At 34.1% G+C, this 21,985-nt stretch overlaps 3 protein-coding genes, 1 long non-coding RNA gene and 1 other non-coding gene across 9 annotated transcripts; 2 read left to right on the plus strand and 3 right to left on the minus strand.

The window, feature by feature from the left end:
• The first annotated feature begins 810 nt into the window (after nucleotides 1–810).
• LOC112013639 (uncharacterized) lies at nucleotides 811–2,042 on the plus strand. The gene is made up of 2 exons (XR_010628919.1): nucleotides 811–1,082; nucleotides 1,709–2,042. It is a non-coding gene; the product is annotated as an uncharacterized LOC112013639 (transcript).
• A 4,568-nt stretch (nucleotides 2,043–6,610) lies between these two features.
• On the minus strand, nucleotides 6,611–12,290 carry LOC112013643 (G-type lectin S-receptor-like serine/threonine-protein kinase At4g27290). Its single transcript, XM_065773285.1, has 6 exons — nucleotides 10,837–12,290; nucleotides 7,999–8,156; nucleotides 7,687–7,897; nucleotides 7,316–7,553; nucleotides 7,090–7,240; nucleotides 6,611–7,011 (listed from the first exon to the last, which is right to left on the minus strand). The coding sequence occupies exons 1-5, from the start codon at nucleotides 11,402–11,404 to the stop codon at nucleotides 7,126–7,128; spliced, it is 1,290 nt and encodes a 429-aa protein (XP_065629357.1). The 5' UTR covers nucleotides 11,405–12,290; the 3' UTR covers nucleotides 6,611–7,011; nucleotides 7,090–7,125.
• LOC136061280 (S-locus-specific glycoprotein S13-like) lies at nucleotides 11,528–12,139 on the minus strand. The gene has a single exon (XM_065773308.1). It carries the CDS (start codon nucleotides 12,137–12,139, stop codon nucleotides 11,528–11,530), a length of 612 nt encoding a protein of 203 aa, XP_065629380.1.
• A 2,516-nt stretch (nucleotides 12,291–14,806) lies between the features above and the next one.
• LOC112024173 (G-type lectin S-receptor-like serine/threonine-protein kinase At4g27290) lies at nucleotides 14,807–16,424 on the minus strand. Its single transcript, XM_065773309.1, has one exon. The coding sequence runs from the start codon at nucleotides 16,073–16,075 to the stop codon at nucleotides 14,807–14,809; it is 1,269 nt and encodes a 422-aa protein (XP_065629381.1). The 5' UTR covers nucleotides 16,076–16,424.
• A 1,536-nt stretch (nucleotides 16,425–17,960) lies between these two features.
• Nucleotides 17,961–21,735, plus strand: LOC112017776 (uncharacterized). Of its 5 annotated transcripts, none has more exons than XR_010628924.1 (5): nucleotides 17,961–18,373; nucleotides 18,577–18,717; nucleotides 19,486–19,664; nucleotides 19,864–21,044; nucleotides 21,278–21,735. It is a non-coding gene; the product is annotated as an uncharacterized LOC112017776 (long non-coding RNA). The 5 variants fall into 5 exon arrangements; XR_010628922.1 differs by adding an exon at nucleotides 19,270–19,282 and having other exon boundaries at nucleotides 17,968–18,373; nucleotides 19,864–21,735; XR_010628925.1 differs by having other exon boundaries at nucleotides 17,969–18,373; nucleotides 19,864–19,902; nucleotides 20,940–21,735.
• Nucleotides 21,736–21,985: the final 250 nt, after the last annotated feature.

Genomic DNA, 21,985 nt, shown 5'->3' on the forward strand with positions numbered 1-21,985 from the left:
GAATATAGTTGGAATACATGAACAGAAGAAGACCCTCCAAGCCTAATCTACCCAAGTACCTAAGCTCTCTAAGCTTCTTGCTCCAACGAGGTTACGCCGAATCTATTTCTTCTTTAGCTTCCCGGATTCCGCTACTATACCATAACATCAACCAATGTATATTGGTTCTTTCCAAATTGCTTCCCTTAGCACCAAATGAACCTTCTCATAGACGTGGGTGTGGTGAGATAAGGATTTGGTCAATAGCCTCTCAAGGATGTGACAATGGAAAGGAAAAGAGTAGAGGAATTTGTAGAGTCTCTAAGGTAAAGATTGGGGATGAGGCAATCTTGTTTTTCTCTAGGGTTTCTCTCACAAAAATTCTCTCTGGAAGCTCTCTTAAAATCGTGGGTATAAGGGTCTATATATAGTGGCGTGAGAAAGGAATACGAAGAGACAGTTTTTGCCAAACAGGGTAAATTGGCGGCTTGGTCTTGCGGCTTGTCCAAGTCGCGAGTTCAAGTCGCGACGTAACGGCCTGGCCAGCCTAGGACTTTTGTCTTGTAGTGCGACAGCTGGCGCGACCCTTCAGCTTCCCTGTGTGCATCTCACGTGCCTGCATTTGGCGGCTTGTAGCCGTGAGCCACCCGCGAGTCCTAGTCGCGAAGCTCTGCTTCTTTACACATACTTGAGCTTTTCTTCACATTTTCTCACACACTACCCTTACAATAATCCCACCTAAATACAGGGTCACTAAGTGCTAAATTACAAGCAAATTGGCACGGAATAAAGCCAACAAGATGGTTGATAAATTTCAACCTTACACAAAGAAATAACTTGCACAAAGCTTTTGCAGTCCATTGGCCTGACATTCTTGAAACATTGATGCCATTGTAATTGCTAAATCAAGTTGATGCTTTAACATGAATTACATGGATCTGATGTTTTACATTACTTGTGGGGTGCAATTGCAGGTTGAAAATTTGCAACCTTCATTCCAAGGAAGTGCCAGATATAGAAACACATGGGAAGGTCTTACTACTATTGTTCATAATCAAGGATGGAGACAATTGTTTGCAGGTCTAAGCATTAACTATATAAAGGTAATTGTTGATAGTTACTTTATACATGCTCTGTCTGGCTTTCAGATTGATGCCTTTCAAGATTTTGTCTTCTAGTTAAATTCTTATGTAATTGCTGCATTTTTCTGTGGTTAGCTTTCTAGGATTTCATGTTGGCCAGATTGTGCATTAGCATATATTAATTGATCTTCTTGAAGCACTGCAACAATGTGGTGTTATGTTCTCACTAAATATATTTCTTACTAAAAACATGCATGTGCAGAGAGTGGTTCTTTTTCTTATAGTTCAATGAAGTAGGTTTGTCTGTCTATGATGTATCTATCATTGATGCTTCAAAGAAGATTTCTGTTTGGTAGCTCAACTCTAACATACATTTTCACATTTTAAACAACATTACACACATTTCTACACACTTTTTCACTCACACATATATCAAAAACTCCCAAACAATATTGCTCAAACTCCTCTACCAAATAGGCCCAGACTCTGATTGTTTAGACCATTCTTTTTAAGGTGTGGAGTACGAGTACATAGACCACTTAAGCTGTTAAGAAGAGAATACAAAGTTATTAAGGGTGACCTTGTTTGTGTGATTGGTCTCTTGAAGCACAAGCGTCTTGCTAACAATGATTATATTATGTTCTTAGATTGTTCCTTCTGTGGCCATTGGTTTCACTGCATACGACATGATGAAGTTTTGGCTCCGCATCCCACCTCGACAGAAGACTCAATCAATATCTGATGCCTAATTCCTTTGGAATAAGACCATAAATGCAACTTGGTTACATTGGCTGTGCAATGCAGAATGACGCACGATCTATAGATGCAAGTAATCAACAAAGGTGTCCTCAAAATAATACTCTATGATTGTCTTAGTTAATGATTAGTAAGATATGGTGAACTAAGGGGGTCCAAGCTGTAAACTTGGAGTCTTAAGTGTATTGAGATTCTATTTATATTCAAAGCAGTGTGCTTGTTTTATTGGGGAGAAAAATAAAAGTTATTTTATTTTTTCCCAATTGTTATTGAATTAATGTTGTTTGGTTTAAAGGTTGTGCTGTGTATCTGAGAGTTAAGCCTTTTTGAATATACACTACTATCAGTTTTTTTAAGACATTTTTCCTTCTCTTCATGTGTGTGTTAAAATACTTAGTATTCTAAAAAAAAAAAAATTGTTGTTTGGTTTAAATCTTATTTTTGGTAAGTAATTTTTTGGGTTAAAACCATTGCCACAAGATGAATATAGAGAGAATTCAAAATCATATGCCGCTAATAGGATACACAAACTTTGATATTTATAATTGATATGATGAATTGGGAAACTCTGAAACAACTTGGGATTGGTTGTGACTAGCTCAAAGGCAGCCTATTATAATTGGGACACCAGCAATTTTGAAGATTTGCCGTCTCATAATTTGTTATTTGGATAGTTTCAATTATCACATTTTGCTCCTAGATACATGGATGCTTTTTGGTTTGGTTTGTGACACTTCAGTGTTTAGCTCCCTTTAGCTACATTAGTCAGTTTGGTAAACTTTAATTAAATTTGATGATGTGATCAGAGGGTATATATATATATTCTATGACTCATATATTCTCAAAATTGATACATTTAATCCATCGTATCACAGATTGATTCTCAAATTTAATGGCAAGACATTTTTCCTTTGCGCCACAAGATAATACACTTGTGAGAAACTCAACACATAAACATTGGTTTTGTGGCTTAAGCCTCCGTTTGGGAAGCGTGCAACGCATTTCCCAGTGGAAGAGTTTTTTTTTTTTTTTTTTTTTTTTTTAGCCTGTTATATTTGGGACACCAGCAATTTTGAAGATTTGCCGTCTCATAATTTGTTATTTGGATAGTTTCAATTATCACATTTTGCTCCTAGATACATGGATGCTTTTTGGTTTGGTTTGTGACACTTCAGTGTTTAGCACCCTTTAGCTATGTTAGTCAGTTGGGTAAACTTTAATTAAATTTGATGATGTGATCAGAGGGTGTATATATACATATTCTATGACTTGTATATTCTCAAAATTGATACATTTAACCCATCGTATCACAGATTGATTCTCACATTTAATGACAAGACATTTTTCCTTTGCGCCACAAGTTAATACACTTGCAAGAAACTCAACACATAAACGTTGGTGGCTTAAGCCTCCGTTTGGGAATTGCGTTTTGTGCGTTTCTCAGGAGAAGTATTTTTCTTGTGGGTCCCGTGCATTGTTCACAGGACCTACAAGTACCTTCATTCAATAACTTTTTCTTTAAAACTAGGTCTTACAGCACTATTCACACATTTAAAAATTATTTTGCTACAATATTTTTAGTTTTCAGCAATAAGTGGTATTTAAACAGACCTTAAAATATATACTTGTGCATGGTTATCCTTTTGCCAAGCTTAAGAATGTGATCTATGATTGGACAATTGGATAGACTCTAAGGAGGTATGAGACGTGAAGTAGAAATGTTTTTTTTTTTTCCCTTAAAATCTGTATTAGAAGGTGATGCATTTGTGTTATTCAGAAGTGCCAAAATAAGAAGTTAATGGTTTCTAAAATTCATATTAATATCTATATCTATATAATATCTATAAGCTGAAGTATAGTATTTATTGCTGCTATACTCCTATTAAGCCACATCAACATAACATTTTGATCCATTTAGTATAGTTCGGTCCCACTCGGTCCACTTTAGTTCATTTGGTCCATTTCGGTCCCATTCCATCCAATTCTGTTCATTCTATCCACTTCAGTACAATTTGGTCCATTTTGGTCCTATTTGGTGCACTTGAACCTCATTCTGTCCACTTCAGTCCCATTCAGTCCAATTAGGTCCCTTTTCGTGCACTTCAATACAATTCGGTCTTAATCGGTCCACTTCAGTCCAATTTGGTCCACTTTGATCCATTTGGACTAATTGAACCTTAAATTAATCCATTTAAATCTTTTTATTAAATTATATTACATATATATATATATATATATATAGGCTTAAGCCTCCGTTTGGGAAGCGTGCAACGCATTTCCCAGTGGAAGAGTTTTTTTTTTTTTTTTTTTTTTTTGTGGGTCCTTGTACACTGTTCACGGGACCCACAAGTATTTTCATTCAGTAACTTTTTCTTTAAAACTGGGTCCCACGGCACTATTCACACATTTAAAAATTATTTTACTACAGTGTTTTTAGTTTTCAGCAATAAACGATATCTAAACAGACTCTAAAATGTATAATTGCGCATGGTTATCCTTTTACTAAGCTTAAGAATGTGATCTATGATTGGACAATTGGATAGACCCTGAGGAGTATGAGTCGTGAATTAGAAATGTTTTTTTTTCCCTTAAAATCTGTATTAGAATGTTATGCATTTGTGTTATTCAAATGTGGCAACATAAGAAGTTAATGGTCTCTAAAATTCATATTAATATATATATCTATATGATATCTAGAAGCCGAAGCATAGTATTTATTAATGCTATACTCCTATTAAGCCACATCAACATAACATTTTGATCCATTCAGTATAATTCAGTCCCATTCGGTCCACTTTAGTTCATTTGGTCCATTTCGGTCCCATTCCATCCAATTCTGTTCATTCTATCCACTTCAGTACAAATCGGTCCATTTTGGTCCTGCTCAATGCACTTGAACCTCATTTGTCCACTTCAGTACATTTCGGTCCACTTTGGTCCCATTCAGTCCAATTAGGTCCCATTTCGTCCACTTCAGTACAATTCGGTCCAATTAAGTCCACTTTAGTTCAATTCGGTTCTAGTTAGTCCACTTCAGTCCAATTTGGTCCACTTTGATCCATTTGGACTAATTGAACCTTAAATTAATCCATTTAAATCGTTTTATTAAATTATATTATATATATGTATTGTTGTTGAATGCAAATGTTTTCCACTATATAAAACTTATAAAAATAGAAAATATTTTTAAAAATACCTGCACTATTTAACTTACAAATATTGTGTGGGTTTACAACTAATCTTTGGATAAAGGGTTGTTATACTTTTTACATTTAAAGAGAAAATGAAGTAATAATTTTATTCTAGTGAAATCACATGTCTTAGTACTATCATAGCACAGAAAGTGGTTGACTGTTGACACCCTAGCTTATGGGTCTCAACTCTCGTATCATATATTCATATGTATATTTCGATTTAATATATTTTCACCATCAATAACAAGGCTACAGTTGTTCAGAGTACAAGCCTACAGCCACAGTCGTTTTACCATTAATTGCTCACATGTCATTCACGTGATGCAATTAGTGTTGTAATTAGTTTTGAATGCGTGTCATAATTTAATTAGTTGTAACTAAAATTAGTTAGTTAGATTTCATTCTTGTTAGTTAGTTTGTTGAGTTTGTTACATTTTCCAGCCAAGTCCTAGGCTCCGTATCTATGTTTATAAACAGAGCAGCACATGTAATTATTTAGATCTTTTTTCTAATTTTTCATTTAAGATTGTGAATTTCACTCTCAAAATTCTTTTTCATCTTCCTGAATTCTTCTTCAAGAATATTTTTCCTTGAATTCTTAGGAATAAGCTTTCCTTCATTTCCATGGCTGAAGCTTCAGCAACTTCTGATTCTATTACCGCTCCTACAACTAAAAACAGTTCTTTTTAGCCAATTACTCATTGTCAAAAACTATCAAACCTGGTCTCGCTCAATGATCATGGCTCTCACAGCCAAGACTAAAATTGGTTTTGTCAATGGCACAATATACCAATGAATACAGTCCAATTTTTAGTCTTTGGATAAGATGCAACACAATGGTGCTCTCGTGGATTCTCAATTCTATTTCTAAATTAAAGACGTCGTTTCCAGTGTGATTATTTACATGTAGACAGCTTGAGATGTCCGGCTGGATCTACAAGAGAGGTTTGCACAAAGGAATGCACCTTGAATCTTTCAAATTTAGAAGGCAGTCTCATTTCTTGCTCAAGATTAGTCTACTTTGATTTTGAGTGCTTACTTTACTAGGCTTAAAACTTTGGGATGAGTTATCTAATTACAAGGCCTAGTTTGATTATCGTATTCAAGAATACATTACGCATTTTTCACTATTGTTTTCAAAGCAAATTGGAGTTTTGGACCACTTTTTAGTTGGAATTACTTCCAAACTATCAAGATAACTTGAATTAACCTTTGTTGATATATTGAGATCATCATTGGAGTCGAGAACTAAAGATTATTAACTAGTACAAAGTGAGGTGTTTATAGATTTTTCTTTTTACTCAACCTACATTCTCAGATTCAATATTAAGTGTGCCATTTTCAAACAACTACATCTCATTCATTTCAAATCCAAATTGGGTCAAATCTATGTCAATTTTAAAATTTTGGATGTCTACTTACCAATCAAACAATTTTCACATAGAAATTCATTATAGTGGGAAAAATACGGAAAAAGATCATCACATTCTCATATTTAAGCATATTAAAAGTTAGTTGTCTCTGAGCAACTTTTGGCCCAAACTCAAACCTATATGGTATTGTAGAAGCCATTATAAACCTTTAAAGTTCAACTAAGATTTATATCACATACATGGAGAATACAAGTGTGTATAATTTACAAAATGTATAGATGCAAAATATCAATCATAAGATATGTTATACAACGCAATTAATATGATGCTTGACTATCGAGCCTCTAACATGGTAATAGTAATTTCATTGACTGAGGATGGCTGGTTCTTGTTTGATGAAGGTGGTTTTTTTCCTACAAAGAAACCTAGCTCTCTGGGTTTAGGTAGTGAACCCTCACTGTGCAATAGCATAACCACAGATAACATATTTGGCCGATCGTCATGATGTTGTTGCAAACATAAGAAACTAATATGGAGGCAACGTATAATCTTCGATTGGATGCCAGAGTCCTCTAAGCAAGTATCAATAAGTTCTAACGGCCTACCTTCTTTCCATAATTTCCATGCCTAAAATATTTAAAAATTCTCAATCATTATTTGTATCATTATATGTAAGATAGAGGATGAAATTTGTTGAGAACTCACATGTTCAACAAGGCTTAGACTATGGTCTGGATGGAACTAGCCTCGATTTTTCTTTCCACTTATTATCTCCAACAACAATATTCCAAAACTAAAAACATCAGATTTTACTGAAAATATACCATTAATTGCGTATTCAGGTGCCATATAACCACTGCAAAAACATCATTAAGCATTAAAATATTTTACTAAAAAAATGTCAACGATAAAACATGTTGAGAATACGTACTATGTTCCAACCACTCGTCTAGTGTTTCCTTCAGTCTGATCTCCACCAACAATTCTAGCCATACCGAAGTCAGAAATTTTTGGAATCATTTTACTATCAAGTAAAACATTGCTTGCTTTGAGGTCTCTATGTATAATCCTCAATCTAGAATCTTCGTGAAGATAGAGAAGCCCTCGCGCAATCCCATGGATAATGTCAAAGCGCATAGACCAACCCAAAACTTTAGCTCTTGTTTGATCTGAAAAGTTTCTCATTTATGTTAATACTAAGTTCAACATGAATAATGAAACAAGAAATTGGTATTTCTTCAAATAACAATGAAAACTTTCATGGAGTTTGGTAAAAATTATTTGTTTTAGAGAAATTCAAACCAAAAATGAAGGAATCCAAGCTTCCATTGAGCATATATTCATAGATTAGGATTTTCTCGTCTCCTTCAATGCAATAGCCCAAAAGTCTAACAAGATTTCGATGCTGCAATTTGGCGATTAGTATAACTTCATTTTTAAACTCATTCAATCCTTGTCCAGAACTTCGTGAAAGCCTTTTCACAGCAATTTCTTTTCCATCTACTAGTGTACCCTGAAATTTCAAATATGCAAGTAGTTTTTTTTTTTTATTGAAGTTGAGTATCATAAGAATTGCTTTTTTGTGATCTTTATAAAAGCATGCTGCAAAGTTACCTTATATACAAGTCCAAAGCCACCTTCACCAAGCTTGTTATTACTTGAAAAGTTGTCAGTGGCAGTGGCTATGGTAGCTAGGGTGAAGAATGTGACCTCCATGTCTTCACTTTGGCCTTCAATGTTCTGGTCTATCATCACATTATTCTCCAATTTCTCTGCTAAGATCATGATGGGCTTCACATTATACATAAGAAATAAGAATAGGGCAATTGTTAAATTCGGTTTAGACCCACCGGTTAATTACACAACAGAATTATTATTTGATTTCAAATCAACTAAATTAGGTGATCCAAAATATCAATATCAATAATCAAAACACAATAAGTGACCAAGTCATAAAGCAAAATAAAATAAAATAAAACTATAAACTCATAAGACATGTAGGTTGTGTTTGACATTGGCTTAAAGTCTTTTTTTTTTTTTTTAATTACTATTTGGCTTATTTTTGCTACTATTTAGCTTATTTTTTATACTATTCACGAGTCTCATTGCACTTTTTGATACTATTCATGGGTCTTATTGTACTATTTCAACTACTTTTTAACATTATCTATAATGCTTTTAGCAAAAAGTTTTCAATTTTAGTTAAATAAGTTATTCCTAAACAGACTTGTACATGATTCTGAAGTGAAAAAACTATGGAGAACTCTCTAAAGGAAAAAGGACTATATGTGTAAACTACTCCCACTAAGGCAATCAACTAGAAAAGGATGTGTTTTACAGTCTTAGAAAAAAAAAATTGTACCTGGCTTTAATTTCCCAATAGATAACTTCTGCGACTCACAATAGCTTTAAAACTTTGAGCTTCTTCCTATATGGATTCCATCGATTCCTTCATGAATGGCAGGTCTGTGTAAATTAACTAGAACCTTTGGTGCACTCCAATTAAGGTACCTCCTTGAATATTTGATCTACAGTCAACTCACTAGAAGAAATGCTATGTGGTTTTGAACTTTGGATCACACGATTTTATAAAACTACTAGGATTCTCTCAAGAAAGCTCGTGGATGAAAGGCATGGTTTTTTCACTAGAAGTGTTGTGCTAGTTTCTGCCTTTCCAACTTTACTGGAATTCTTGCATAAGATAGTATAAATTGGTGTTTACATATACGGTTATAAGCCTAATCAAAACAAAGATTTTGATTATTTTTTGTGATTCTCGATCAATGGGCCATTTCGGCCCATCTTTTTTTTCTTTTTCATTTTTTTTTTTTTTGGAGCAAATTTCAGCCCATCTATATTTGTTAGCTTGAGTCAACCTCTTGGTTCCCCCCGCTTTAGGCCACAACATATTTTAGCCTTACCATTATTTTGCAAATTTTATTCCTTACCATTATTTTTCTTAAGATCAAATGGCTAAACTTCACAGCTTTTCTTAGGATTTTTTTAGAAAATAACTATAAAACTCAAACAATATTATTAGTTAACCAATGTTTGAAACTATTTTGGTTTCTAACAATTCGACTTTAGAGGGGTCGATTTTGATGTTAAATCGAGTATATTGCACTCGATTTCTCATCGCACCAAAAGCTGAGCTGGACAAAGTGTCCACGTAGGCCGGAAATCGAGTCCAAAGAACTCGCTTTTTCTTCATTAGAGTCAAGTCCAAAGGACTCGGTTTAGCTTAATGGAAACCAAGTCCTCTGAACTCAATTTCAGTATACCCAGCCAAAAAACTTACACGGATTTTTTTTCGTGTTCTTCCCTTTCCTTTTTTTCCCCAAATGCCACCTGGGTTTCTCCACTTCCAAGCCCCAAAAACCCATGAAAAAATCAAATCCAAAACAAATCAAACCCACTCTCCACTGATCTGATCCGATCACCTAAAGCTTTCGCCGGGATTTGGTCAAAATCAGCACCTGGGTTGCTGGGTTTGCATTGTTGTTCTTCGTTGAAATCGAGTTTGTTCTTTGTTTGCTGGGTTCTATGTTTGTTCGTCGGTATTGCCGGGTTCGTTCTTTGTTCTTCGTGCTTCGCCGCCTAGGTTGATGGGTTTTTGCGTGCGTCGTTGATTCTTTCTTCCACTGGAGCGGTGGCAAGAAACCACGTCCAAATCGGCGCCTGGGTTTGGTCAGAATCGGCGCTTGGGTTCGTCGGCAAGAAACCACATTCGTTTGCTGGGTTCGTTCTTTGTTCTTGTTCTTCGTTCGTCGGTATTGCTGGAATCTGTGGACGGTATGTTTGTTTTACACAAAAAAACCGAGTTCACTGGACTCGGTTTTTATACATGGAAAACGAGTTTAGTGGACTCAATTTCCATGTATAAAAATCGAGTCCAACGAACTCAATTTTTGTGTATAAGAAACGAGTCCAGTGAACTCGATTTCTTGGCCTATGTGGATAATTTTTCCACCTCAGCTGCGGGTATGAACAGGGAAATCGATTTCTCTGAACTCAAATTGTTATAAACCAATATAGTTTCAAACGTTGCCTACCTTATGCTATTGTTTGGGTTTATTATTATTTTCTAAAAAATCCCCTTTTCTTGTTCAACATCTTATTAGCTGCTTTGTACGTTTCTAGAAGTTCAATTAAACAATCTTGAAATATCTTTTCCAAAGTGGGTCAGAGAAAGAAATATTAACTCTGAAGTTTGTCCTTTTGCTAATGCAGTAGGGAATCAAAAGCACCCCTAAAACGACCGCAATTGCAACCACAACTATCACTATAACCTTCATCTTTTTCTTGTCTTTCTCCTCTTTATGATTGACTTTGCAGAAGAAAAGCAAAAATATTATAGTAATGCAATAAAATAGATGGAGACAACAAAGATTATAGCTTCAATGGCATGTAAAAATATAAATTAAAGAGCAATAAAGACCGTAGGCCTATTACCTTGCTCCGAAGCAGGCATTCGAATATATACATCCTGCATATAAGTATCCTGCCCATTAACTGCAAACTGTTTAATATCAATTAGATCCCCAAACCACATGGCACAGCCACTTCCTCCTTTTTTAATATCTGAGTTTGCATAAGCCGTACAGGAACAGTTGTTCAAACATTTGACCCTGCATTCGTTAAGATTCATACTTCCGTTCACCCAGGAATACGTGGTATCTGGCATTTTGAGCCCAACAAATTTCGCAAACCCAATTTTATCTTTATCCTCGCAGCTTAATTGGGTAATGCGTACACATCCCTTAGACCACTCATCTGGGTTCCATGTATCTGGTGACTTATGCTTGAATCCTTCTACACATTGACAGATTGGTGACTCACCAATGATACAATTTCCATAAGGACCACATAAATTATATGTGTCACATTTGTCTTTTGGTTCAGAACCATATGTGATCCATCTTTTATCTGCTTCGACCCAAATGTAACGCTCAAATGAGGACACACTTTCGTTCCAAACTCCTCTTGAGATTACAGATTTTTTAATCTGGTGGAATATCATGTATATCTCATCGCTGTTGATGACAAAATCGTAGGTGAAAACCGGATTGTCCTCTATGCCTGGTACACCACTGAAACCAAGGCCATTCCATGGTCCGGTCCGAAAGACCTTCTTGGTGCCTTTCTATGAGACTATTTCAGGGTAATTATGAAGTTCAACCACAAAAGTCAGTTCTCCAGGAGACGGGTCATCTGGACTCTTCCATGCAGATATGCGCCGTTCCAGACCAGTCTTTAAGTCCCATCCAACTTTCATTTCTGGTAGCCAAGTGTCAGAAGGATAGTCAAAGCTTTGCCACAAATATTTTTCTGGGTTTTCTTCCTTATCTTCTCTTAATACTAGATTTCCTGAATCTAAAAGCTGGACTATTGGATTCCAGGACTTTTTTGTTGAGTTTGCCGACCAAGCAACTGTTCTATTCTGGCTGAGAAGAACAAGACTACCTGAACTGTTTACCATCAACATGCCAGACGAGTCGTTTATTGGATTGAGCCGGTTTGCTACCCAAACAACCGTTTTAACTGGAATATTGTTGTACCATATTCCCAAGTAACGGTTACCGGAATTACCAGGACTAAAGAACCCCAGGGCAAAGCTTCCATCTCTAGAGACCAGGGTCATGCCCTCAGTGAGGGATTCGGATTTTGCGATGCCGTCAGCAGCATCCGACAGTACAAAGAAGAAAAGAAGCAAACTCGAACTCAACAACAACAACACAAAAGCAAAGATGTCCATTGCTACCTGTTGTTAGAGCTCTTAGCCAACATTTTAAAGTTAGGCCGATTATAATGAGCAAAGACTAGATCATTGAAGGCCATGCGTTGACTCAGGCATGTGGTTGTTCTTTTGAGTATTGGTTCATTAATCAATGACTGGCTTGTTAGAAAACTCCACATTTTTTTTTTTCAGTAAAATTTTTATTAAAATTTAGTTTTACAGTACTATTTATATATTTAAAAATTATTTTGTTACAATATTTTTTATATATTTAAAAATTATTTTGTTACAATATTTTTAATTTTCAACAGTAAGCAGTATTCAAACAAACCTAGCAATTGTGCTTATTTTCACCATAGTACCATATTTGGGAATTATAATATTGTTTCTGCAATGTAAATTTACATTACAAACACAATGTAAAGGAAGAATTTTCCTGTAGTAATAACATATCCTCTTCTCTTGTTTGTCATAATGCAGTCCACTAATTAAAAATTTAATTAGTAAATTCCAGGTTACGTGAGAAGAGTGAAAACATCATAGTCGCAATCCCAAAATAATCCTAAAAATAATGTAGTAGTATTAAGTTAAATTTTTTGATTGAAAGACATAAATAAAAAAAAAATGTTTCATAACATTTTTACAATAAATCTTTAGTGTCAAGCAATTACTAGTTCTAATCTGAGTCAGCATTAAGATCACTTTTTTACTCTATTAGTAACAATTTGACACCTAGAATAAATTATGATGAAAATGTTATGAATATAACATTTCTCATAAATAAATGTGGCTTGTCACATATTTAATTGGAAGGAAGTGCTATATCAATAATATTTTCACAATAAATCTTAAGTAATAAGTTATTATTGGTTCTAATTTGAACTTACCATTGAAATAACTTTTTTGTCTATCAATAACAATCATTAACGACCTGCCACTTAGAATTGTTGTATAAGTATTGTGAAAATATTATGAACGCATTTCACTTTAATTAGAAGCTAGATTTATGGTGAAAATATTATAAACATAACATTTTTTTTTTAATTAAAAGCTAGATTTTTATGTATTTGTTTTTGCTTCCGCATGGGAGCACGGCTAGTAGGAACTTTGACTTGGTGTGAAGTTTGATCCAGACTTATAGACAGCTGAGAGACTTGTGCATTATGCGAATTGTGAAAAATCTTATCTCCTCCCTCTGCTTCAATATGATGGAATTTTTTCTCACTCTCTACAATGTACTAAAGTTTATTGAGAAGAATTTTTTATTTTTTCTAGTTTTGTCTCACCATGGCTGTATTATACTCTTTGCAAATCCCCTCTAACTTTAATGAATAACAAACTTGTCACATATTATGGTAACTAAGCTAGAGATAAATACAAACTAAAGCGCCAATATTATCAAGTTCAACTAGGGACCATCATCAATAATAAGAATAGAAATTCTTTGAATCACATTTTGTATTCCTCTTTATATTTCACCAATCACAACTTGTCATGTATTTGTTTAACTTTACTTATAAATTGTCAAAGTTTAAAATGGAAAAAAAAAAAAAATCACATGACAAATTCTGATTAGTAAAACATAAAGTGTATCACAAAATGTGATACAGAAGATTTGTATTCCAATAATAAACATTATAAGAAAAGTGTGCCAATTGATTTCTAGTTCTTAACAACTTTGATTCCTCGTTAGAAGTTGCAAAAAAAACCTTATAGCGGAGCTCTTATTTGGACAAATATCCCTATCGAGAATCGACACGCACCAACCGCTATTGACTTACATGCCTATGTTCATTGACAAACCCTTCCTCAATGTTTACCCTTGGGCTAATAATTTTGAGCCAGGTGTATAGCAGAGTTGGTATGGGTCGACATGGGGATGGGGTGACCCGAGTGGGACCTATCCAATATGAGAGGTCATACACCGATCCCTCTTATACATAAAGGATTTTACTAATGTGTGCCCTTAGGGCATACATTAATTTCCATTTTTGGAAAAAGTTTTTTCGAAAATTGAAAAAGTAATGACAGCTTTTTCAATTCCCGAGAAAATATTTCCGAAAATAGAAAGCTTAACATGTGCCCTAAGGGCACACATTAACCGGACCCATACATAAAATATTCTCATGCAAACGTTGTATAAATCCGTGCCATGTACAAAAAAAAAATTGATAAAAATGAAATCTTAAAAGATTTTGTGATAATTTTTCAATTAAATATGTCCACTTTATTCTAATAATAATTTTTTTTTTAAACAATCTTATTTTTAAGTAGCCAAAAAATAAATTAAACCAAAAAGACACATAGTTTGATTAAATTTTGATGGAAATTTAGACCCCTTAAACACACAGATTGCATAGCCTAGATTAATTAGTCAAGTTGTTACTTAGTCAAATTAAGCAATTCTAGGTTAAAACAATCCAAACAATCATATCAAGAATAATAATGCAGCGGAAAATAAATAACACGAGATATGATCACCCAGGAAACCACACGGTAAAAACCTGGGGAGGATTTGACCCACCGATCCTCAAGGCTAACCTGAATTCACTATGAAAGAATTGAAGTTCGTACAAAAGGACTACAAGCTCCCCGCTCGACTTCCTAATGCTACCCACCAGTAGAACTTCCTGACACGACCACGCGCAGGCTCCGAATCCACGGACTACTTCTTTCTTGAATTCCTCAATCAGCTACAAGCTCCCTGCTTGCTTTTACCTGTCTAATATCAATTAGATCCCCAAACCACATGGCGCAGCCACTTCCTCCATTTTTAATATCTGAGTTTGCATAAGCCGTACAGGAACAGTTGTTCAAACATTTGACTCTGCATTCGTTAAGATTCATACTTCCGTTCACCCAGGAATACGTGGTATCTGGCATTTTGAGCCCAACAACTTTAGCAAACCCAATTTTATCTTTATCCTCGCAGCTCAATTGGGTAATGCGTACACATCCCTTAGACCACTCATCTGGGTTCCATGTATCTGGTGACTTATGCTTGAATCCTTCTACACATTGACAGATAGGTGACTTACCAATGATACAATTTCCATAAGGACCGCATAAATTATAGGTGTCACATTTGTCTCCTGGTGAAGAAATGTATGCGGTCCATTTTTTATCTGCTTCGACCCATATGTAGCGCTCAAATGAGGGCGCATTTTCGTTCAAAACTGCTCTTGAGATAACAGATTTTTCAATCAGGTGGAATATGACGTATACCTCATCGCTGTTGATGACAAAATCGTAGGTGTAAGCCGGATTGTCCTTTATGTTTGCTACACCACTGAAACCAAGGCCATTCCATGGTCCGGTCCGTAAGAACTTCTCGGTGCCTTTCTTTATGACTATTTCAGGGTAATTATGAAGTTCAACCCCCCAACTCAGTTCTCCAGGAGACGGGTCATCTGGACTCTTCCATGCAGATATGCGCCGTTCCAGACCAGTCTTTAAGTCCCATCCAAGCTTCATTCCTGGTAGCCAAGTATCAGAAGGATAGTCAAAGCTTTGCCACAAATATTTTTCTGGGTTTTCTTCCTTATCTTCTCTTAATACTAGATTTCCTGAATCTAAAAGCTGGACTATTGGATTCCAGGCCTTTTTTGTTGAGTTTGCCGACCAAGCAACTGTTCTATTCTGGCTGAGAAGAACAAGACTACCTGAACTGTTTACCATCAACATGCCAGACGAGTCGTTTATTGGATTGAGCCGGTTTGCTACCCAAACAACCGTTCTCAGTGGGATATTGTTGTACCATATTCCCAAGTAACGGTTACTGGAATTACCAGGACTAAAGAACCCCAGGGCAAAGCTTCCATCTCTAGAGACCAGGGTCATGCCCTCAGTGAGGGATTCGGATTTTGCGATGCCGTCAGCAGCATCCGACAGTACAAAGAAGAAAAGAAGCAAACTCGAAGTCAACAACAACAACACAAAAGCAAAGATGTCCATTTTTTTTTTTTGGTTAAGGGGAACAACAAACAGAACTACCTCACCCTATCAGAAAGCAGAGAGTTTGACATCCTATTATACAAAAAACCAGCAGCTCTTAGCCAAACAGAACTACCTCTTAGCCAACATTTTAAAGTTAGGCCTATTATAATGAGCAAAGACTAGATCATGTAAGGCCATGCGTTGACTCAGGCACATGGTTCTTCTTTTGAGTACTGGTTCATTGAACAATGACTGGCTTGTTAGAAAACTCCACATTTTTCTTGTGAAGCAAAAATTTCCTGCATTTTTGGACAGGTGAGCACTAGGACTTGAAATTAAGGAGAACTAGTAAGTTTTCCGTGCGATGCACGAGTAGTGTTATAATGTTTTATGTAAATTTGTTTTTGGAAAATATTATACATATGTTATAGCATATTTATTATAAAACTTTGTTAGTAATGAGTTCATCATAAAAAGTAACAATTATAAATTGCACACATATATCTATTATAATTATTTTGTTCAAGTAATGAGTAATAATGAAAACAACTTGGAGTAATATTGTATAATAAAAGTTGATAAAAACATATTAGTTCATTCTATATTATTGATTTTTATTATGTGATGTAATAAAAAGCTTCATTACAATTTTTTTTTTTCAATGCTTTGTTATTGTGATATGGTGACGCTTGTTGTCATTATTAGTTTTTCCATCTTCAACATTTGAAATTTAGTCCGTCTATATTTGTTCAATTTTTGAGCTTTCATCATTTTTTTTCCTTTTGTTGTATCATTTGTGTTAATTACTAATGAATTGGTACCGAGATATTCTTGATTAGATCTTACAAAGTTTGGACTTTGTTGCTAAGATTTTTCATAGGTATTTGCATTTAAATTAAATTTCAATGATGTGACAGTTTTTTGTAATTTTTTTATTTTTGTTAATTTTGGAATAGTGTAGCAAAAAGAATTAACATAGCATGTTGAATTGTATTTTTTTTTTCCTTCCATACCTTTTTATCATTTGAAGGCACATCAAAATCTAAGCAACTATATAATTTTCAAAACCATCTTTTGGATTGAATTCATTCAAATCAAGTAGAGAAATCCATTTTTTCCCTTTTTTTTTTTCAAATAACGTGACATTCCTTCTCCAATATCAATATTTTTACAATAATTTAAATAAGTTGTACCTTAGTTTATTTTTCAGCAAGATCTCTCGATCTTGTAGATTTATTTAGGATTTTCTCGGCATCTCAATCAAATATCACAAACTTTGTTTTGTTAGTTGCATTAAAAACTTCAATTTGAATCTTGTATCTAAAGTAGTTTACAATTTTGTATATATATATATATATAGTAGTTATAGTGAGATAAATATATTATAAATATTTGGAGAGAATGTAGTTAATGTGAGTGCCTCTAACTTTGGGATAAAAAGATTTATTTTTGTTTTACATTTTGCACACCAAAATGATCCTGTTTGTAATTTGACATTCCTTTCACAAAGTACGCACAAAATGTAATACTAACCATTGTTGTATCAATGTTACTTATTATTGCAATACCCTAGCAGTTTACATCTTGCAATGAACTTTGAAATTAACATGTATTTTTTTTAATGTAAATAATATGATCTATTATTATTTTTATACATAAATGATGAGTATAATTTGAAATAATTAACAAACCTTTTTCGTAGGATCTCATTCAATGCATTTTATCTTTACAAAAAAAAAAAAAAAGAGAAAACGTGAAACCAAAACGCGCCGCAGCTTTAAGCTGTATCCAAACACTGTCTTAAGGTGGTGTTGACAAATAAGAAAAAAAAAACCCGCACGTTACAACGTTTGACTCTGCCACGCTTGCAATTAAAAAACCGGTTAGGAAAAAACCCCGTTAAAATAAAATAAAAAAAAAGCATTGCAATTCAGAAAACCCTACCGATTTCTTTTCATCAGACTGCTTAACATTCTCTCTCTCTAAACAAAAAAAACAAGCGATACTGCGATACAGAGAAAGGGAAGGAGAAAAAAAAAAAAACTTGCAATCCAGTGAAGAATCGTGCGATCAAACGTTCGCCCCAGAGGTATTGAGAGAGAGGCGATGAAATCTTGAGAGAGGCTATGAAGACACGGAGAAAGAAACAGAAAAAGAGAGAAGCGATGAAGACACGGTGAAACAAACAGAAAAAGAGAGAGGCGATCCTGGTACACGGAGAAAGAAGAGATCGCCTCTCTGTTTCTGACAGAACGCCTCTCTGCCCACAAACAACGCCTCTGATGGGTTCTATTCTTTCTCTGATTTTTTTTATAGGTAAATAAGATATGTTATATGCATTCAATTTTTTCAATTTGGTTCTAGCTTTGGATTCAAAAATTAGGGCTAAGGAAATCAGGTTTTAATATGTGACTATTCTTTTTTTAATTTTTTCGGGAATAGATATTTTCCAATTCGTCTATTTTGGAATTAAATTAGTCAATTTCAAAAATTAATCGGTTAAAATACTATGCACACAGAGATAGAGATAGAAATAGAGAGAGAGAGGCGATGAGGCTTGGAACTCGGAGAAAGAAACAGAGAAAGAGGCAGAGTTCAGTTTCCCCACCACCGTCCGTTCCCTTTCCAGATTTAGATCGCCAGAACCGACATCGACAACGGTACATTTTTTTCTCAATTTTGTAGGTTTGGTTATAAAGTTTAGTTTTGATTCGTTTTTGTTATGGGTTTCTGGATTCTCTATCAAAATGTTTGTTTTCTCAATTTTAGATATTTGCTTTTGTTTTGTTTTTTTAGATTACATAAATCACTAAAAATATTGATTTTAGTTTTGGGTTTTTTTGCCGTATACCCATAACCAGTAAAGTTATTGTTTTTTTTTTCCCCCTTTTCTTTTTCAAATCTGAGGATTGAATATGACTTAGGTTTTAATTTTTTGGTTGGATTGCTTTACCCTCGCCAGACTTAGACCGCTGGAACCATAATCACAAAGAGAAACAGTTCTTAAGGCGCACATCAGAATGAGAGAGGCTAAAAGTTTTAAGGAAAAAAAATCAGTTCTAATTCTTATTTTTAAGATTTGTATATTCCTTTTTTTTTGTTAATGCTATTGTTCTCTTCTTTCTTTCTTCTTATGCTCTGAATTCTATTTGGTTTTTCTTTTCTTTCTTTTTAACATTTTTTTTTTTTTGTCTGCAACCATTCTATGGCAGTTTCTGTTGAAAGGTAAAACCTCAGTTACTGTAAAAAACTGTTTCAGTATCAAACAGGAAAAATTTGGGGCTTTTAGAATAATGACGTAGAGATTTGAGATTTTAAAGTAGAGAAAGAAAAATCAAAGTCTTCACACACATTCAGATTGCCGAAAACGTTACCTGTAAATTTTTGTTTTTAATTCTTAAAATCTTTGAAATACTTTGGTTTGATAGGGGCACATTTGCATTAGACGAAATTTTTGAAGAACGAAGTGGATTTTAATCAGAAAGTGTTGAAGCCCAACTGAAGATTTTTGGGCTCTAAAACTGCACGCTCTAAAAACTGAAACCCAAAACATCAAACACCAATCAAGATGGAGAAGAGCACGAGTGTTTGTGTCTCTATGTTACCGGTAAAAGTTTTCTTTACTCAAATTATGCCATAATTATGATTTATGTTTGGGTGTTTGGTACTATAGATTCGATCTAGGCATTTGGGTTAGATTTGATTTTGATTAAAGTTATTGGATTAGATTTGGTGTATGGTTAGGCTGTTATGTGATTAATTTTACAATATGCTTACTATGCTGCCAACCATATTTTCTTTGTCAGATGCCGCTTCTCTCTCTACAACAATCTGTCACTAAATAGGTACTTATTATTTTACACATTGCTTATATGGGGTATTCTATTCTCTTTTCTATTCGTTTATAGGACTTCTACCAGATGTTTCTAAGTTTCTTTACTTATATTTAATTTGAATAAACTTTAACCATATATACCCAAGGTTAGCATAATTTTTTTTTTCTACTCTTAATCAAATATTGTTTCTGCCAGTAGTTTATGGATATTTTGTTGGATATTGTTGGGTTTTCATTATTGGATATTTTGTTGCACTTATTACTTATTACTGCAAGGCTGAATGGAGTCTTCCTTGATTGCATAACAAACATAGATGATTTTGAAAGGATTCGAAATGGCATTTTTTTTTTTTTTTTTTTGGCTTTGGAACTGTAACTATTGTGTTGTCTGTTTCGACTATACTCTATATTAGAGTCACTTATTGTTGAAATTTTTATTTGACTATGTTTTGGGGGTATTATGGTATTCTATTTGTTTTGAAATTATAGGTAGTTCTTTTGACAACAAGGTAGTTCTCTGATCATATTATAGGCAGGGAATGGTTGCAACTATAATGCATGATGTGTGTTTGATAAAATGTCTCAAAAATCTGCACTACACAGTCTCATAAAAATCTGTACTGCAGTACACTATTTTATAAAATCTTCACTGTTTTGAATAGCTTTTTGCATTGTTTTTAAATAACTTTCTGTAAACCAATTTTCTGTTTCGTATGTTGGTATTTGCTGTTTCGTATTTTGCAGCAAAGTGAAAAGAAATCGAGTTAATACTTCTATGTCATGTAAGGTTTTGAACATTGGAAGTTGTAATTTTATTGTTTGTTGCCGTCTCATATTTTATTATCTTCTTTCATGTCCCGTTTAAAGTTAATCACGTTGAAGAAGAAGTGTCTTTGTTGTTGTCTAGGCTCTATTTATCTTAAAAAAACACATACTCTTTTTAAGTTGTTGTCCTTTTTTGTTGGTATCTGCATTAGTTTATTGCCTTTGGTTGTTTTGAACAACATATGATGATTTGTTCACTATGCATTCCATGTTTTGTTACAGATGGACACCATCACAGAAAAATGTACCTATTTGTTTGGCCCTTTAAGCAAACTGTTTCAGTACTATCTTTGCCACCATTGTTGTTCAGTTTCATCGTTCCACTGGGTAGTTATAAATTTTACACCGTTCCAAATAAATTTCACATTATATTTCTTTAGACAAAAAACCTAAAACTTAAGTTCATTCTTCATACTCTCTTGCTCTTAACAGGGAGCTTTTTGTTGGTACAATTTTTTTTTAATAGTTTTTTTTATTCAAGTTATTGAGTCATATTTCAATCTTTGAAAGCAAATTTTGATTCTCACTCTATTCTCTCTTATTGGACTAACTTTTTTTAGATCTGCCAAGAAAACCTCCAAATTGGGCGAAACAAAGGGTTGCAAGTGTAGAAAGAGGTTTCTGTTCTTTGCAATAGGTAGTTTTGGGAACGGTAATACAAAATTTAAAGTTTTCTTTTCAAACACTATTTTCATTTGATTGTTGTTATATAATATGCATTTGATAGTTTATGATTTGGCGTCATCAAATGCAGATTTTATTTTCCTCTTAGGGGATGTGGCTGTTTTTTTTTCTTCGGGTTGATTATAGAATGATTGGTACAAATTGATAGAGGTACTAAAGCCTAAATGTTATGGTTTGTGCCATTCTAACTTGCGCCTAAGTATACCACTGATAATATAGCAGTCTATAGGTAAGTGCTCTGCTTATAATCCTTTTGGAGATTACTTTATGGGGATATTTAGATTTTCTTAAGAATTTTGATTCATGGGAACTGTTTTTGTTAAGGTGGTGATGTCATTGTTACAAAAAGAGGAAAATGAAGTTTATAAGAGGCCTAAATTTGGGATAAAGAAAGAGTATTTCTTTCCCCATTGTTGGGAAGTTTGAATATGCAAAATATTGATAACCTAATAAATTTTTGTCAGTGATATTGTCACTTTTGTTCGTGTCATCAACCTAAAAGGTATAAGGTACTGCGATTGATATATTAAAGTGCTTCTTAAGAACTTTTTATACATTTATTTTTATCCTACTTAGTTTCTGAA

This window comes from Quercus suber, unplaced genomic scaffold (genome assembly GCF_002906115.3).
Source record: "Quercus suber isolate HL8 unplaced genomic scaffold, Cork oak 2.0 scaffold_72, whole genome shotgun sequence".
Taxonomy (NCBI): Eukaryota; Viridiplantae; Streptophyta; class Magnoliopsida; order Fagales; family Fagaceae; genus Quercus; species Quercus suber.

Bases quoted from the DNA above. Each gene is read 5' to 3' on its own strand.
- LOC136061280 (XM_065773308.1), bottom strand. From the start codon at position 12,139: ATGGACATCTTTGCTTTTGTGTTGTTGTTGTTGAGTTCGAGTTTGCTT.
- LOC112024173 (XM_065773309.1), bottom strand. From the start codon at position 16,075: ATGGACATCTTTGCTTTTGTGTTGTTGTTGTTGACTTCGAGTTTGCTT.
- LOC112013643 (XM_065773285.1), bottom strand. From the start codon at position 11,404: ATGATATTCCACCAGATTAAAAAATCTGTAATCTCAAGAGGAGTTTGG. The intron at 8,157-10,836 runs GTAATAGGCCTA...TGATCTTAGCAG, and splicing joins AATGCCTGCTTCGGAGCAAG to AGAAATTGGAGAATAATGTG. The intron at 7,898-7,998 runs GTAACTTTGCAG...TTGAAATTTCAG, and splicing joins GCTTTGGACTTGTATATAAG to GGTACACTAGTAGATGGAAA.